This window comes from Festucalex cinctus, chromosome 15, assembly GCF_051991245.1.
Source record: "Festucalex cinctus isolate MCC-2025b chromosome 15, RoL_Fcin_1.0, whole genome shotgun sequence".
NCBI lineage: Eukaryota > Metazoa > Chordata > Actinopteri > Syngnathiformes > Syngnathidae > Festucalex > Festucalex cinctus.
This window is the reverse complement of record NC_135425.1, coordinates 13,586,427-13,600,058: the sequence shown is the minus strand read 5'-3', so window position 1 is coordinate 13,600,058 and position 13,632 is coordinate 13,586,427. Positions and strand designations below refer to the sequence as shown.

Below are 13,632 nucleotides of genomic sequence, written 5' to 3'. Positions count from 1 at the left end.
CATGAAACCAAAAGTATAGTAATGGCTTGACAATCGAGAGCAAGAGAAGTATCACTACTATTTCTATTGCAAATAATAATATTTTTTTAAGTAACACATTATATTTAAAAAAAATACAAAAAAAAAATGGTAGATATAAAGGTAATAATAGGGACCGATCTGACCTGCAAATAATAATAATATTATAATATAATAATAATAATATTAATTTGGGGGGGTTACACTAATAATTTTAGAAAGTGACATTTCATTAAACAAACACCAAAATCTCACCTTTGCCATGCTTTAATTAAAAATAATTCTTTAGAAACTCCCTATTTACAGTACATCTGCAATAATATTAATAACCGTTTATATGAATAAAAAATAGTCACAATTCTTACCAACATGGGAACAACTTAAACACATGTATGGAAGCCTGTTTTTACTTTTTTTACTTTTTTTATTTTATTTATTTTTTTACTTTTTTTCTTTATCAAATCATCATCCACTCGCCCGGTTGCTTTTCCCGTAGCTAAGTCACCATTTACATTATATACATTATGTAGACAAATAGAGATTTGTTTTTCCCCAAACTCATTTGCAAGCAGATAAATCAAGAATGAAAAGATTCCCATTGTAAAAAAGAAAGCATTGTAAACCAACAACAACAACAAATAAAAAAAATGAAGCATAGTTCATTATAAAGATGTTGCATATCCTTTGTCAGGTGTGCGAGAAAACAAGTCTTTGGCTGAAAAACTGCGACACGTACTGAAAAAGCTGCACGGCGGCGTGACACGTAAGGCTGCAGATGTGTAAACGTGCTCGAGTCCGAGTTACCCTGGGTCACTTGGATCGGGAATGACAAATAAATAATTGACTCGGTCCAAAAACATAAAATAGGTTGCTGGTTCATTTGCAGAGTTGTCAGACAGTCCATCCAGGTTCGAATCTTGCTCGTCGAGGTCCGTCCGGCGGAGGACTAGAGGTGGTCGTAGGCGGCCGCCGAGGGGGCGGCGCTGCGAGAGGCTGTGCTGTAATAATAGGGCGAACCTGATGGGGGCATACATGACAAAATGGGGTCACTATTTTTATTGTCATCCTTCCATTTTAAGATCAACAGTGTCATCTTTACGGATGTAGTCTGCATGTATTACGTTTCTTTGGTTTCATCTTTGTTGTCGTCGTGTAAATTTAGTCCAGGATCTTACTGTTGTTTAGAGTTTTCTTTTTAATAATGACTGCCATGAAAATGATATATACTCCATCTTAACTGCTTTGAACAAACTGCATTGTTCTTGCGCGCTGAGCATGCAGCAGGCGAGATGATCTCATGTTGCTAGAAAACAGTTGCGGTAATGTAACGTACAATTTGCAACTAAATTCTTATTTGAATGTTTTGCTTGGTAAGCCTGTTCAACTATTCAATTCACACTCATGGGCAGTTTATAGTCTTCATTGAACCTAAGGCTGAATGCTACTCAATTGTTGCCTTGGCCTGTATAAGACAAAATTCACATATACTGTGATTGGAATGGAAAATCAGCTCCTCTCTTAGCCTCTCAGTACAACAGTAATATTAGTTGCTCTCCACAGAGGATAAAGAATGTGTGCCTTTCAGTATTATTTCCTGTGTTGCTGCATTGTTTAACAATACCCCATACAGTAGATGGTAATTGTTAGCTTTGTGCCTAAAGCATTTTGCATGATATTAAGTGTTAAGCCCGTGAGGCTATGTGGGTGCTTTAAATATGTCATTCATATCGCAAGGCACCAGTGTGTATTATTGATTGTGCTTTCCAATCATAATTAGCTAGATATAAATTTTTATACGTACTTTTGGTTAACGGGTCTCTGTTGCAGAAATGCATGAATGCAGTCTTAAAAAAAATAATAATAATACAGTACTGTAATAGTTTGGTCGCCTGTTGGGAAGGTGTGGAATTGTATATTTTTCCTGTGATTGTACGGTTTAGTCGTGTTTAACATCGCCACTCGGTGTTTAGCAGCCCGATGCTGATTTTGTAAAGAGAAGCACGATACACCCTTGACTTGTCGCCAGTCAATCGCAGGACACAAATACGCATATTGCAATACAAATATTGACAGAAATGATTTGAAAATGTGTGGTTCAGTTATATGAAATACGCATCAAAGAAATTGTAAGAATATTCAAGTACAGTATTTGTGTTTGCGTGGACAAAAGTGTGCAACAAACTGTTTTTTTTTTGGGGGGGGCTGTTTAATTTCACTCTGTAAGATGATAAAATTTGTGTTGATGCTTTTTTTGCTGATGCTTTTGTTTTGTAAAAGAAAGAAATGGCATAAACAGTAAGCTGCGGCTTTTTCAGTTGGCGTTATCTTGTTGTACTTCCTGAAATGACTGATTGACTCAAGCTAATTAAAAAATAAATAAATAAATAAATAAAATAAAAATCATCAATCATACCCCAGTCAGCCTCACTCACCCAGTATGCTTGAGTTGGTGAACCTCCAGGCTTCGCTGTAGGAGGCGTAGGGTGAGTGGCTGTAGGACTGAGCGGGGTAGTCGGCACCTTTAAGGTTACAAAAAAAAAACGTGACAGGTTACGAGATTCTTTTAAAGAACACGACAAGATCGCCCATATGATGTTTCTCCGCCGCTTAGCTCATCATTCACCAGCAGTTTAGCTGATCCTGTAAACCATTAATCTACAGTGCAGGCGCGGGCCCAAATCCCTGCAAGGCAGTGGTGCGTGCCCATCGCCCTCCAGCCTCCTCTGCTTGCACTTCCTGCTTCACACTCCCTTTTTCCTCTCCTTCTCGCTCTCTGTTTTTTTAACATTCCAATATCTAATTGGTAATTATGTTGACTGGGATGAATCCTCATGAATCCCCACCTCCAGCTACTCCGTCCGAACCCCCCCACCCACCGCCCGCCATCCCCCCTCTGCGAGGTAATTGTGTATCAACGCTCCCTCACTGCGAGCCCACCAGAAAAATAATAAATCAGACCCTCTCATTTCGCGCTTCGAAGGGCAGACTTCAAATAAAAATGAAAAAAAAAAAAAAAAAAAAAAACGCCACACATACACGCAGTGGCATCCTGACATACACACACATTACAAAGACCACCCTCCTGGGCCCCCTGGTTCCCATGGCGATGTGTGGTCAGAGGTGTTTGGCAGGGTGGGGGTAGTGGGCAGCAGGGTGGAACCCCCAAGCCTGTTTCTTGTACCCCCTGGGCCCATGCGTATACACGCACACACACTGTTGAAGTCAACTCATTAACTCCAGTCAAGCCTCCGTCGCAAACCGCTGCTTTTCCTCACCCCCCCCCCCCCCCCCCCCCCCCACTAATAGTCTCTCCTTTTCTGTTTTTTTGAATGTGCAGTACAACAAATGTGACTCGTACCCGTGACCACGCCGGCGATGGCCGACGAGGAGTATCCCGACTGGGCCGGCGACGAGATGTGAGGTGGGTAACCCGGCAGGGTGGAGCTCACCATGTCTCGCCCTGAAAAACACGAGGTGTTGCGTTACTTACTCATCCTCTCGCTGGACACGTTAGCTACACCAAAATTATAGCCATGCAAAAAAAACAAAAACAAGATAAATTCTGAGAAATATTGGAAATTTATTACCAAAGCAGGTAATCATATATTGTATTTGTTGTGTGACCCTACAGTCTAAAAACAGTTGAGTCAATATTAACACAATTTGGATCAGAAATGGACCTATCAATTATTTGGGTTAATTTTTAATCTTTGTTTTTTTTTTTTGGGGGGGGTTAAATACAAAAGGTTGTTTTGTACAAAACGACCCCATTTTGGCAGGATGTTTTATACAATTTGACCCAATTATTTTGGGTTGTTTAGTACAAAACGACCCTATTTTCTTGTGTTGTTTTGTATAAATTGTTCCATTTTTTGGGGGGTTGTTTCAGGCAAAATGATCCAATTATCTGCGTTGTTTTGTACAAAATCACCATTTTTGTTGTGTTTTGTACAGAACAGTTCATTTTTTGGGGGTTGTTTTGTACAAAACAACCATAAAGTTGTTCAAATTGACCCAAGGAGTGGATCAGTCCCCCCCCCCTTTTTTTTTTTTTTTTAACCCAATTAACACAATGTGGATCAGAAATTGACCTCTCAACTATTTGGGTTAATTTGACCCAGCTATGTTTTTTTTTTTTTTTTCTTTTTACAACAAAAGGTTGTTTTGTACAAAACAACCCAATTTCGGGGGGGTTGTTTTATACAAATTGATCCAATTATTTTGGGTTATTTAGAAAAAAACAGCCCCATTTTTTGTTGTTTTGTATAAATTGTTCCAATTTTTGGGTTGTTTCATGCAAAATGATGATAGTGTATGCAATTTGTCAATGCACTCGTGTCAGCCCAGCAAAAATGGATCATTGACATCTAACCCAATTTGGATTAAAAAGGGTCTGACCTGCTGCTTGACCCAACTCTCCTCCCAAAATTGGGTCATTTTGCATAAACAACCAAAAAAGTAGTGGTAGACCCAAATAGTGCATCTGTCCATTTTTTCATATTTTTTTTTTACCCTCTTATTGTCAAGAAACAAACTCCACAAAAAGACATTTGGACACGTGATCTTTAACCAGTCAAAATAAAATGATGATGAGGTGAATGGATAACTAGGTGACAGGACAGTACCTGAGATGATTGACTGGCCACCAAACTGGCCGTACACAGGTGCATGATGGGAGAATGAGTTGAAGGAATTGGGGAAATGGTTGGTAGCTCCGCCACCGCCGCTGCAGCTGCTGCTACTCATCGAAACCGGTTTCTGAAGCTCTACAAACGCCAGGTTGGACGGCGCCATATTTGGCGAGGCGGGACTCGTGCTGGTGACCTCCGGGGACATTTCCTGCTTCAAGCAGAGCGGAAGGGACTGGAGGGGCTCTGGACGAGGGAGCGGTGAGGTGGAAAAATGGAGTAAATGAAACAATGGAAAACTAAAAACAATGGAAAAACAAAACAAGGAGCGATGGTGGCTAAAAACTGGTTTTGGCGCGAGGGGGAGGAGTCATCTCACCAGGCACCATGGCGTAGCTCTGATGCGCCGTCAGGTTGCGTCCAATGGCGGCGCTCGATGACGACAGGCCGCCCTTGACCTCGTCCAGGCTGCCGCTGATGAGCGACAGCGGGTACAAAGTCTGAGGGCCAAGGATTAGCTATTAGCTCCCGCTCCAGGAACAGAAAACCCAAACCAGACGTGCTGATTTCTCGGAATTCCTCACAACGCATCACGTGGCGCTCCTGTCCTCACCTGCTCCGTCTTGCTACCGGAGGCGGAACTGGAGAAGGAGTCGGGAGGGTAGTGGGGACGCTCGAACCCGCAATCCACGTGATGTGAGAAGTGCTCCACCCGCATACTTTTCCTGGGAATGCCGCCGCCGCCGCTGCCCTGGGAGTCCACGCTGTGCCGACAGCTGTCTTGGTCGCCTGAAGACCAAAGGAAGGAGATTCTGTCGATATTATGTGGATTATTACAGGACAGGAAAAATCATAAAAATTATGTAGCAATTTCAAACTTATGCGAGCTGATCTAGGTTGCAACAAAGACAAAAAATTGTCAGATAGTTTGGGTTACTGTTACCTAAGGTTGGGTTATTTATTTTGACCCAGAAAATTGGGTTGAAGATTAGATTTGTGCGGGCTGAAAGTTGAATATGGTCGCCATTTTGGATACAGTTTTGTTGTGTACTGAAGTTGAAGCAAATTTAATGGAACATAATTGAAAAAATGAGGGTGGTGGCTCACTCAGTAATCCCACTGATTTTAGACATGGACAATGGCGTTCAAATCCTAGTACACTCTAAAAAAACAGTTTGGTCAAAAATAACCCAAATTTGGTCAAGAAGGACCAAACAAACATTCTTATTATTTTACCTAAAAATGTAGGTCAAATTAAATTACTAATAATCCACCAAACAGCACAGTTTTTGTGTTAGTTTATTAACCCAATTGAATTGGGTCAAAAATGAACCAACCAAACTTTTTGAGATGTTTAGACCATAAAGTTGGGTCAAGTGAATAGCCCACAAATCTACCCAATTGTTGGGTTGTTTTGTGTGTTGTTCATTTTGACCCAACTTTTTGGGTTAGTTGAATAACCCAATTCAATTGGGTCAAAAATAAACGACCAACTTTTTCAGGTATTTAGCCCCAAAATGTTGGGTCAAATGAATAACCCACAAATCAACATGAGTTTATTCATTTGACCCAAATATTTGTGTTAATTGAATAACCCAAAAAGTTGGGTCTGTCCCTTTTTGACACAATTTGTACATTACATTCATTTGGATCCCTACAAGCTTCTGGGTAAAAAAAACCCAAAACAAACCTGACAATTTCACCCAACATTGGAATTTTCTAAAGTAGCAGATAAATCCAATTTTTAGCCCAAAATGGATTATTTTTCACCCAGCAGTTTTAGGAGTGCAGGCAAGACCCCTTACGCCATATGCTGATTCGTAGCCATTGCCGGTTTCAAGCCTGAATAAAAATGGGCTACATCAAGAAGGGCATTTGATGTAAAAACTGTGCCTAATATCACGTGAGTGACTTGCTGTGGTGACCCTGCCTTGAAAGGGAAATATTGGTAATAAAATTAGTATTTTAATTACAGCTATTTGACTGATAACCTGTTAAGCCATTTCATGGCTGTTGGGGAAAATCCTCAACCAAATGCATTGGGTATAAATAACCCATTTGGCTCAGATTTTGGATTTTGGGTTAGCTACTTTGAACATAGCAGGGTGTGTCCTGCTTCTCATCAAAAAAATCATCCAAGATTAGCTCCATTTCACCTGTGACCTGACATAGGACAATCACAGTAAATGAATGGATGGATACTGATGTACAATTTAGTACGGATCCCAAGGACAGTGGTTGGGCCTTGGCGGAGGTTTGCGCTCAACCGAGTATTCTTACTGTCATCGTGACTCCTCTTGCCCTCGCTGCTGGGTTGGGGGATTCCCAAGAGGCCGCTAATGGAGTAGGTGGATCCCAAAGAGTCGGAGTGCGGAGACTCTGGCGGGGTGACGGCCGAACTGGGAACTTGGAGAAGGGAAATGTGGGTGTAAAATCGAGCGGATCAACAACAAAAAAACTACAATAGAAAAAAGGGCGGGGCTCTTCGAGACTTACTCAAGGTTTGTCCTGGGCTTAGGCCTTTTCCATCCAGGGGGAGATTGAACGGCTGTTGGACTTTGGTTCGAATGATCCTGAACAAGAAGAATCTTCACGTTATTTTGTGGCCCAAGAAAGCTTGCCTCATTTTTTTCTTGCGCTCAAAGCTATGCACCAAAACGCTAATAATCAAATGCAGGGACAATGACGTATTATGAGAGAAGGGCCATGAAGAAGAAATATAATTTCAGGAGTGTGGAGGTGAGGCAGAGGCTCACCTGTTGATGGAGCTGACGCTGGGCACGGTGTCGCCGTCGCACACCGCCTCGGCGAGCAGCCGGTCCCTGATCTCCCAGGCGAACATGGTGGGGTTCTGCCGCTTGTACTCGGCGATCTTGTCTACCACTTTGGGCGTGGCCACTTTGGGCTTGGAGCCGCCGATCACGCCGGGCTTGATGCTTCCCGTCTCGTAATACCTGTGGCGGGGAAATGCGGTACATTAAAAACAAACCAAAAACGTATCAGACACAGTTGTTCTGTTAAAGCGGACTGACGAGTTGTAACTGACCGTCCCAGGATCTTGCTGACGCAGCCGTGGCTGACGCGGAGCTGGCGGGAGATGTCGCACGGCCGGACCCCCTGGTGGGCCATGTCCACGATGCGTTGCCGGATCACCTCCGGAAGTGGACGGCCATTAACAAACATTCCGCCTAGTTGGTTAAGACCCCCATGACCTGGGGGAGGAGGGGGGATGAACACTTATAAATGTCGGGGAACTAAAAATGGCAATTGTTGGGTAAGCAGTGGGTCGCAATTTTTTTCACCAAGCAGCACCTAAAAACAAACAAAAAAATATTGTATTCACTCTCTCAAAATCTTAGAAACTTATTACAGTTTTTTGTCAGAATGTTTTTTTTTCATTTTTTCACAATATTTTTACCTGTTTTTGTAATTATATTTTTTCTGTATTTTACAATGTTTTTTTTTTAGTTATTCCATAATATTTTTACCTGTTTTTTGTTTTTGTTTTGTTTTTTTGTAATGTCTGTATTTCGGAATATTTCTTTCCTCTGTTTCTGATTTTTTCTCCTTTTTTTCTGTTTTTTAGAATAATTTTTACTTGTTTCTCTGAATATATATATTTTTTTCCTGTTTTACAAAATCAACCCCCCCCCACCCCCACCCCACCCCAAAATTTTCTGACTATTTTTTTTTTCTGAAATTTTTTCTGTTTTTCAGAAAAAAAAGTAATTTTTTCAGAATACTTTTTTTTTTTTTTCTATTTTTGGATCCCCAACCCTTTTTTTGAGGGGGGGATTTTCTTTTTGTTTTTGTAATAAGCAGTTCAGAAAATGGATGGCTGGATACTACTGCATGGCATTTTACTGATTAAGCATTTGATCGTTTCTGCACAATTTTACGTTTTGCAAATGAAAATAATTCATAAACATATATTTGGTTGTACCTTAATTCGCGCAAAAATATATGTATTATATTTGTATATATTGTGACTTTTTTTTATATTTTAGTATGTAATACAGTTATGAAAAGTGTTACATATGAGGCGATTCGTGCCCATGTGCCCAATTGAAGTTGTTTTGGGAAGTGTTGAGGTGACGCGCATGCACGTTCACGTACGTTCGCGCACGCGCACGCACAGGAGGTCTCCTGCGTGAACACTTTTCATTTAACCCATTCAGTCGCGTTTCTTTCTCTCAGCCTTTTGCCAGCTTTCATTTCCACATCAAACGCACTTCTGGGTTGGGGGGGTCGAGTGGGGGCTCTTTTAGGGAGCAAGATGGGAGGGGCGGCAGTGGGGGAGTCTCTATTAACGCTGCCAGCCGAGTGTGGAGAAAAAAATCTCCCCGCCAAGCTTCATCAACCTGCAGGATATTAAAGTCGAGCACTGCCCCCAACTCCCTCTGCCCCTCTCCCCCAGTGAAATATGGTGCGGGTATCTGGCGCATGCGCACAGAAATGGCTTGCGCGCCAAAACAAAGCATTCATTTGTCACTGAATTAGATTGGATAATTTGTTCTTATACACAGTACAATAATAACTCTATACAGTCTCTTATCAATGAATATACTGTAAGTAACTGTACTTCATTTGCTGTATCTTATATTATCTTATCTTGTCTTATCTTATATTTGGACTGACAAACTTCCTGCCAAACGCGGGACCATTCAAGTTGTCGAAATATCAAGCAAACCTGCCGCAAAATGGAGTAAAATATATGCAAATGAAATGAATGGTCCAATAGCATAATTGTGTTCAGTGTAATACTGTGGTACTCAAACTGCACTTCAATACAGTACCAGAAGAAAAAAACAAAGAAACAGTACTTCAATAATGAGTCGATGAAAATGGAAAGCACAAGCAAATACTTGGTTAAACAGACAGATCTTAACAATATAAATGGTTGTATTGAAAGTTCACTCAACTAGACTTTTTCTTCTTCTTACTTTTAGACAAATATTAAATGTGAATTGAACTTAATTTGTTTTCAAACAACAGATGAGTAACTCAACTGTACTTAAAACGTACTGTCCTTGAGAGGTGCATAAAAAATGGATAAAAAAGAAGTGCAACTGATTAGTTAAATGTACTGCACTGAATTTCTTTTCTTTTTTAAATGGACTGGATTAAAAAAAAAAAGAAACACAACTGAACTGAACTGTACTATATGAAAAATTATTGTCTTTAAAGTCACCACTGTACTGTAGTAAAGAAAAGTGAGAGGACTGAACTGTATACTTAAAAAAATTATGTACTTGAAAATTTAAAATTACTCAATTGAATTAAAAAACACCTTAAGTAGAAGTGAACTGCATTTCAAAAACGCATTGTACTCGAAAGGTACAAAAAAAAAAAATCTCTATTCAACTTTTATACGTAAAAAAAATAAATTGTATGTACTGAATGAAAAATTAAATACAACTGAACTGTACTTAGATTAAGTATTATCCTCGATTTATTCTGTATTGATTTTTCCATGTTTGTTTGCCTTTCATGTTGCGTTTGCATTTAATTCAGTGATTCTTGCGCATACCACTAGAGGGCGCGCTTTGACAGTCCTGCCCGGCGGTAGTATTTACCTCTTGCGCTGGCAGTGGACATATCCCTGAGATGCTCCCTGCGTGTCCACCAGCCAAACGGCAGCACGCCCTCGTCCTCCACCCTGTCCCTTCTTTTCACTTCTTTGTCTTTTTCACTTCTTCTTCTTCTTCTTCTACTTCTTCTACTGCCTGCGCAGGCGGCCTGCCTCGACGGGCATGAGGACGGCCCGTCCGTTTCTGCAGCAACACAATAATAATAATGATGAACTCTCTCGTATTTTAATAGCAGCTTCGTCTGCGTCATTTTGAACTTTCTGCCATAACAGCGGAGGGGATTAAAAAAAATAGCAATAGCAATACACTTGGTAATTTCAAACATTTTTTATGATGCTTTCCAAAATGAATCACTGAGTGAAATTTTCCAATTCCACATAATGTTACAAATTGTTTTTCTTAGGACAATACATTTGTTAAGTACAGTTCAGTTGTATTTAACTTTTATGTACAATACATTTGCATTTAATATTTTAGGCTAATGTTTATTTCTGGACATTTTTTTAATTTAACTTGTGTAAATTTGCTTAATTCCCTACCATGTTTTTTTTTTTTTTTTTTTAATGTTAGGTGATTTATGCTTTTATGCTATATGTGATACAGTATGTGGATTGCGTGTGTGGCAGAACAAACACTTGGCTAGTGCTCACTAAGTCTTAGAAAGACTTAAAAAACACCAAAGTAAACCACATAAAAATAAATGTAATTTTGGACATTTATCAAATATAAAACGCCATCTTAGCTAACAGCTACATGCTATCATGTCTTTTTCACATTCAGGAAACTCTTCACAACTTCAGAGCTTTTTTTAATGGGCTGGTGCTTTATTAGGGATCGTTTTACCGTTGTAAAATGTCTTAGTATGCAATGTGAGAAGGATCTAAAATATGATAAAACAATGATAACAACAACAACAACAAAATGATGATAGGCCAACTCAACTTTTTGTTAGATATAGAAAAACCAACAGCTGTTTGTTTCTCATTTGCAGCTGAGCAACTTAAATGTAAGTTTCATCACTGTGTTAAAAATGTCAGGAGAAATTTAAAATAACGATACAGGATTTGATCAAGTCAAAATTGGAGTGAAAAATGTATTTTGATTGCAACAATTTAAAATAATGTCTAAACTGTTTACATTTCTCGCTCTTCACCAATAACTGGTTAAAAAATTTACTTCATAACTATAACACCGCTGGTGCATTTTTATGTCATTGGAATCATTATGTAAAAAAAAAAAAAAAAAAAAAAAACTAATTATGCATATTTAATCGTATTTTATAGTTTGAGTTATCAAGTGAAAAAATGTTAATTTTTTTCAGTTTATACTTTAAAACGTAATTGACTCATTTTATTGACCTAAAATAGCAATATTGAAATGACAACACTTTAAAAAAAATTATTTCCATGAGGATGAATGGATTTTCAACTTTGCAAAAATGAACTCACTCACTACACTTATTTATTTACTTATTTTTTCAAAACGGAGTCATCAGGTGAGGAAAGCTACATTGTATTTAATATTTTGAAACTGAATTCACACCACTTTCTTATTCATTTAACATTATGGCAGCCAATGTATTTAGTTTTTGACACATAATATTGGTGTTAAAAGAAAAATAATTTATTTTTTTTTGTGCACGTGTGTTGGTATTTTCCGTGCAAACCCAAATAATAAAATAGTACAAAAGGGTACAAGTAGGGGAGACAATTTATTTTATTAATTTTTAATTTGTGGTGTGGGAAAAAAATGGCCCAATTTACACATTATTTTAAATCAGCATGAATTTATTAGTTTTTTATGCTCTGTATTTTATCTTTATTGTTATATTTACATTATTTTATATTATTATATTTACATTATTCTTTCTTAGCCTAAAACGTGCAAATAAAACCCAAATCAAAAGGCTTCATAAGACGCATGCCAGTTACGTCACGCTATCAACATTCCGCCTCTAAAATAAAACCATTTGACACACACATAACAGGTAACTTTCTTACCTTTTATATTTTCCGCCCACGCGTGAAAACCGAAGATTCCCTTTCGCGAATGTTGCGTGCAAATATCCAAACGTCCTGTTGGCGCGTGTGCGTGTGTGCGCCTTGCGTGTGTGTTTGCGCGCGGCTTGCGCACAGCCACGCGTTTTATCCAAGCGGGAGCGCGCGCCGTAGGACGCCCCGCAGCTATTGGACGAAGGCCGGAAGGGGGAGGAGCCAGACGCACACACTTGGCAGACGCCCGCACGCACGCGCGCGCGTACGCAGCCGTGCCAAAGCGCGCTTTCACACGCAATTTAGTGCGTGATTTGCGTCGATCCGTCACCATTTCATCGCTGACAGCTTGAGCACACACACATTTGTGATTTATGATTATGAAACAATTTACAGTTTATTACAACCGCCTCTCACCAGAAAAGAGATTTCGAACAACTTTTTTAACGCTTTTGCGCAAATAAATTGCCAAATTAATCAATTCTAAATCAATTTTTTTTCATTTGCCGCCACTATATTTTCATGTAATATTTAGTTTTGGTTATTAAAAATGCGTCACTCATTTTCTGATGATTATTATACGCAAAAGGTAGAATGTATGTCGTCATACATATAGGACAATGTGCAATTAATAAAAGATGACGTAAGATTTGTTGAAAAAAATATTTGATGGGAACAAAAAAAAGCGATAAAGGCATTAAAGTGTTTTTATTAATATGGAATACATATTTTCCTGCTTTTTTTCTTGCACGACTATAAAGTAAAAGTGAAAAGTGATTTTGTTGTAGTAATTGTTTTAATAGCGCTTTTATAATGTATTTTTAAATGCTCTGTATACATTTCTTAAAATATTATTTGTTTTGTTGTGTTTTGTGTACTTTCATTAGTTTTTTTTAAATGAGTGTGTCTTTGTCTAGATTTTTGGTTAATATTAATAATTCTAAATCGTTTAATAGTTATTTGACAACTCGATTTAAATATTTTACAGTGAATTTGTATGGATTTATTTATGTAGCCATTTTCATGCAGTTAAAATCTTACATTTTTAATCCCTTCCGCGATTTTATTTGTATTTTTTAAAAGCAGAATTGTAACAATAATTTTTTTTAGAATTGTAATAATGTAAATAAATTATAGCATAAAAGTTAAAATATTTATGTAGCCTATATGAATTTTTTAGAAGTTGTTAATGACTCATTGCTCATAAAAGGAACTATTTAGACTAGATTGTAATCGCTTGTATGACGTCATCGTATTGAAGCTTTTTTTTGGTGTGCTTTTTTTTATGACTTAATAGTATTTTTCTTTGGCAAGATTGTTTTTCCCCTTTCTGTGTACAACGTGAGGAGGAGTAAAAAAAAAAAGAAAAAAAAAAGGCAAGTCTGCAGGCCTCGCGTCAACTGT

The 13,632-nt window shown here is 38.6% G+C and overlaps 1 protein-coding gene across 4 annotated transcripts; it reads right to left on the bottom strand.

The window, feature by feature from the left end:
- Nucleotides 1–518: 518 nt before the first annotated feature.
- Nucleotides 519–12,364, bottom strand: pax8 (paired box 8). Of its 4 annotated transcripts, none has more exons than XM_077496485.1 (12): nt 12,238–12,364; nt 10,223–10,420; nt 7,693–7,858; nt 7,403–7,600; nt 7,143–7,219; nt 6,927–7,052; nt 5,260–5,435; nt 5,026–5,146; nt 4,644–4,892; nt 3,377–3,478; nt 2,451–2,537; nt 519–1,035 (listed from the first exon to the last, which is right to left on the bottom strand). In XM_077496485.1, the coding sequence occupies exons 2-12, from the start codon at nt 10,242–10,244 to the stop codon at nt 965–967; spliced, it is 1,395 nt and encodes a 464-aa protein (XP_077352611.1). In that variant the 5' UTR covers nt 10,245–10,420; nt 12,238–12,364; the 3' UTR covers nt 519–964. The 4 variants fall into 4 exon arrangements, with proteins under 4 accessions (XP_077352611.1, XP_077352612.1, XP_077352614.1 ...); XM_077496486.1 differs by having other exon boundaries at nt 7,693–7,834; XM_077496488.1 differs by lacking the exon at nt 4,644–4,892.
- Between the last annotated feature and the right edge of the window lie 1,268 nt (nt 12,365–13,632).